The sequence below is a fragment of the Lipotes vexillifer genome, unplaced genomic scaffold (genome assembly GCF_000442215.2).
Source record: "Lipotes vexillifer unplaced genomic scaffold, Lipotes_vexillifer_v1.1 scaffold751, whole genome shotgun sequence".
Lineage (NCBI taxonomy): Eukaryota > Metazoa > Chordata > Mammalia > Artiodactyla > Lipotidae > Lipotes > Lipotes vexillifer.
In genome coordinates this window covers 326,363-330,123 of record NW_006799727.1, presented here as the reverse complement: position 1 = coordinate 330,123, position 3,761 = coordinate 326,363, and the positions used below count along the sequence as shown (strand labels likewise).

Below are 3,761 nucleotides of genomic sequence, written 5' to 3'. Positions count from 1 at the left end.
GTGCACACTTGCTGGGTGGGCTTCTCTCTGCCCGGCCCCCCAGGCCCAGCAGATCCAGTGTTTGTAGAAAAGCGAGTCAGGGAAGGCAGGTGGCCCTGTGGCCTCGGAGCCCACCCTGCAGGGCCCAGGAGCTGGCTGCAGCGGGGAGGCAAACACCCGAGGCTACGGTCGCCTGCCTGGAAGGCCGCTTTGGCTCTGGGGTGAAGGGAAGCGCTTGGGACCCCAGCAATGGCACGGCAGTGCGCCTGGTTTTCAACAGCGAGCCTGCCTCTGGGGTCCACCCAAGGGCCTCCAGATCTTTGTAGTTTGGCCAGTGGGGGCTTCCCCTAGGATCAAATGGCTTTTGGGAGGGGAGTAGAGTTTCCTGAGCCACCAGGGCTCAGTCCTGTGAGTGTGTGTATGTGCGTGCGCACACGCCCACATACACACGCACTTCAGTGGAGGTCAGCAAGTTGCAAACGAGTGTTCTACAGGGGCGCGCTCAAATAGTGTCTGCTTTGGGGTCAGTTTGTCACTGCGTTCTGAGTGTCCCCATGCCAAAGTGGATTTGTTCAAAAGATACCAGTTGCTGGAGGCTACAGATACAGAAGACACGTTACACACCGGGGGGAGGGTGCAACCCTCTCAGGGCTTGGCACGGTGTTTTAGTAACAAAACGAACAGAAGAAACGCACGGGAACCCTTTCCTCATTGTAAAGCCCTTTCCTGGCACCACAGGCAGACGGGGAAAGGCCATCATGATGAGCAGGTGCGTCAGTAGCTTTAAGGTTTAGGAGCTGCCGGTCCAGAAGCCAAGTCACACGCAGCCGTACTCGTACCACACGGTCTGCTGGTCCCCAGCCGGCTCGGGGGATGCCGGCGTGCTCTTCGAGCTGCTCCCACGACTGAAGTCCTCGGAGGCCCGGCTGCCACGGGGAGCCAGGTTGGGAGACCTGCCTGGGCCCTTGGCAGGGAGGCCCTCGCTGTAGCCCTGCCCCGGGACTCCGTCCCCCTCGGAGGGGCTGAACCCCGCCCGGACGGGGGCAGTGGTGGCCGCCTCTCCCGAGTGCGGGGAGGCTTGGGGCTTAGTCCTGGCAGCCGGGGCTGCAGCTGGTGAGCAGTGCTGTAACTGGGAGTTGCTGCCACTGCCACCTCCAGCGGCGATGGCCGGGGACGTGGCAGACTGCTGCAGGGGAGCTGGCCTCTCCTTCGGGGGAGCCAGAGAGAAGCGCCTCGCGTCCAGTGGCCGGCTTCGGGGGCCAGGGCCCTGACAGGAGCCGCCAGCCTTTCCCACAAGTGGGGTCCGCTCCCGGGCCAGGCTGTGGGAGCTGGGAGGTGTGGAGCTCTGCAGGCTGTGGCTGCCTGTGTCTCCGCCCGCCGAGGCCTCGGGACACCCTAGCTCCTGTTTGCAGGCCTCTGGCCCGCTGGCCCGGAGGAGGTCGGCGGAGGCCAGGCTGAAGGCCCGGCTCAGGGATGCACTTCGGCCAGTGGGCGTGTGGGAAGCGGGGGGCATCGCAGCCTGCCGGAGTCTGCCCAGGGACAGGCTCTGGGGCGGCTGGGCCTGCCTCTGGGGGGCACTGGGCAGGGCCTCGGCCTCAGCGGGTCTGAAGTTCGGCTTCACATACTGCCCGGGCTTCAGCAGCTTCCCCTCGGAGGTGGTGACGGGCATCTTGATGGTGGGGGCCATGAAGCTGGTGGGCATCTTGGCTCCTTCTTTCCTGGTAGGTGGGCCTGGCTGGCCTCCGATGGCTGGGAGATCACTGGCCTTTCTAAAATAGTCACTTAGCAGGTCATCCCGGCAACTGGGGGCATCCTACAGGGAAGAGAGGAAGAATTGAGTGAGGCCAGAGGGGCCTTGGAGACCCCTCCTCCCACCCAGGATGTCCCCTGTGCCGCCCGCGTGGCCAGGACTAAAGTTCCCCACTCGGCCTGTTGAAGGCCTAACTTGCCAACATACACACTGCTCTGGTCAGGGGTTGGGACAATACACAGCTCATCAGGGAGAGGACCCAGATGCCACTCAGTAGCCCCCTAACTTTTCTTTTTTCTTCTTGGCTGCGCTTTGTGGCACGTGGGATCTTGGTTCTCCGACCAGGGATCGAACCTGTGCCCCCTGCAGTGGAAGCGCGGACTCCTAACCACTGGACCGCCTGGGAATTCCCAAGTAGCCCCTTAACTTTACAAGTGAGAAAGCAGATCCAGAGAGGAAATGACTTCCCACAAGGCTCAACCACTTTATGGGTGGGTCAGGCCAACTGTTTCAACCTGGTTCCCATTTTTTCACCAAGCAGAGCAAGTGGCAGAAAGCTGACCGGCAGGACCGGACCTTCTTTGTCAGCCCACCAGGCTCAGACACACTGCAAGGGCTTTACTGTGGGCCGCAGAGAGGAAGGGAAACAAGACCAGCTCCCCAAAAGCCAGAATCAACCACACTCAGGACCCTCACTGCCTCTCAGATGCTTCTCCTATTGTAAGAAGTAAGGGGGAAAGGAGGCACAAGGGGCAGGGGGAGGGCGGTGGGTACCAGAAAGGTCGACCATCCAGGAGAGAAAAGGGGGGTGGCCCAGCCCTCTAGACTGTCCCCCTCAAGCAGCTGCCCCCTGCCACGGAGCTGCCACCTAGCTGGGCTTCCCCTGGCCAGGGAACTGGTGTCCTCTGCCACCATCGTGGGGACAGGAAGAGCCGCCAGGGGCCAAGCTCGATGGCCGTGTTCAGGCTCACTTCAGCCTTCTGCCAACACCTCACAGCCCAGAGGAGGCAAGCGGAGGGTTCTCCTGAGGCCGACGCTGCAAAACGCGGAAGGGAAGTGAGTCCGCATCCGCGATGAGATCAGGGGCCGAGAGCTGCTGCAACGAGACCCCAGCCCGCTGTGACCCGTCAGGGGGCATCAGTCCGCAGGACGGGTCAGCAGCTCAGGAACCACTTGCCAACAACTCCTGGCCCCTGACAACATCTGGATGCTCAACTTGGCAGAGGTGCAATCTTGCGGTTTCATGCTAGTTTGAAGCCTCACTCTTGGCATGTGTGTGCAGTAAGACCCTGGGTCATCAATATGGACCAGAACCATTTATCAAGTGCTTCCCACACGCCAGGTGCTGTGCTAGGAACCAGGGGTATAATCGCCATAACTTCGTTTAATTTTGAAAGCAACCCTTGTAAGGGTTGCTTAAGGTTGTATTAAAACAATATTTAATATATAAGAAAACTGACAGATAGCCATCTAGAGAGTGGCAGATTGGGGATTAGAACCCGCGGCTGTCAGACTCTGCAGCTGTTTTCAGCACCTCCTGGTCCCTTTCTGCACAATTCTAAATTCTTTAACCCCCACCTTCAGGGCCACCCAGGGAGCCCATCTTGTGACACCCCCTCCCCCCAGCATCATCAGTGCTTGGGGAAGGGGGGCATGGGTGGCTTCTCCAGGCCTGCTCAGAGGAGGGTAGGGGTGCCAGGTGGGGCTATGGGGGTGAGCACCTGGGCAGAGGGGGAGAGGACGGGTGGCTCTCAGAGGGTGAGCATCAGCTTCCAGCAGGGACAGGTGAGCAGCGGTGAGTATCTGGGCAGGTCTGAGCTGAGTGCGGAGGGGCCCTGAGCCTTGCTTAGGACCCACCCCCTGAGATCTGCCCAGAGAAAGGAAACTCACGGGGACGGGCACATAATCAGAAAAGGACTAAGAAGAGGAACCATCCAGTTGCAGGCACCCCTGATTTCTGGACGTTCTTGCTTATTCCATTAGATCAGTGATTCTCAGTGCGTGATGCCTGGACCCACGCTGACAGTGAGAG

The 3,761-nt window shown here is 60.4% G+C and overlaps 1 protein-coding gene across 1 annotated transcript in view; it reads right to left on the bottom strand.

Annotated features, from left to right (window-relative positions):
• Positions 1 to 796: 796 nt before the first annotated feature.
• CCDC88C (coiled-coil and HOOK domain protein 88C) overlaps positions 797 to 3,761 on the bottom strand; it is a 129,191-nt gene continuing 126,226 nt past the window's right edge. Inside the window, 1 exon segment of the mRNA XM_007471882.1 lies at positions 797 to 1,792. Within this exon segment, the coding sequence (XP_007471944.1) occupies positions 797 to 1,792 (996 nt within the window).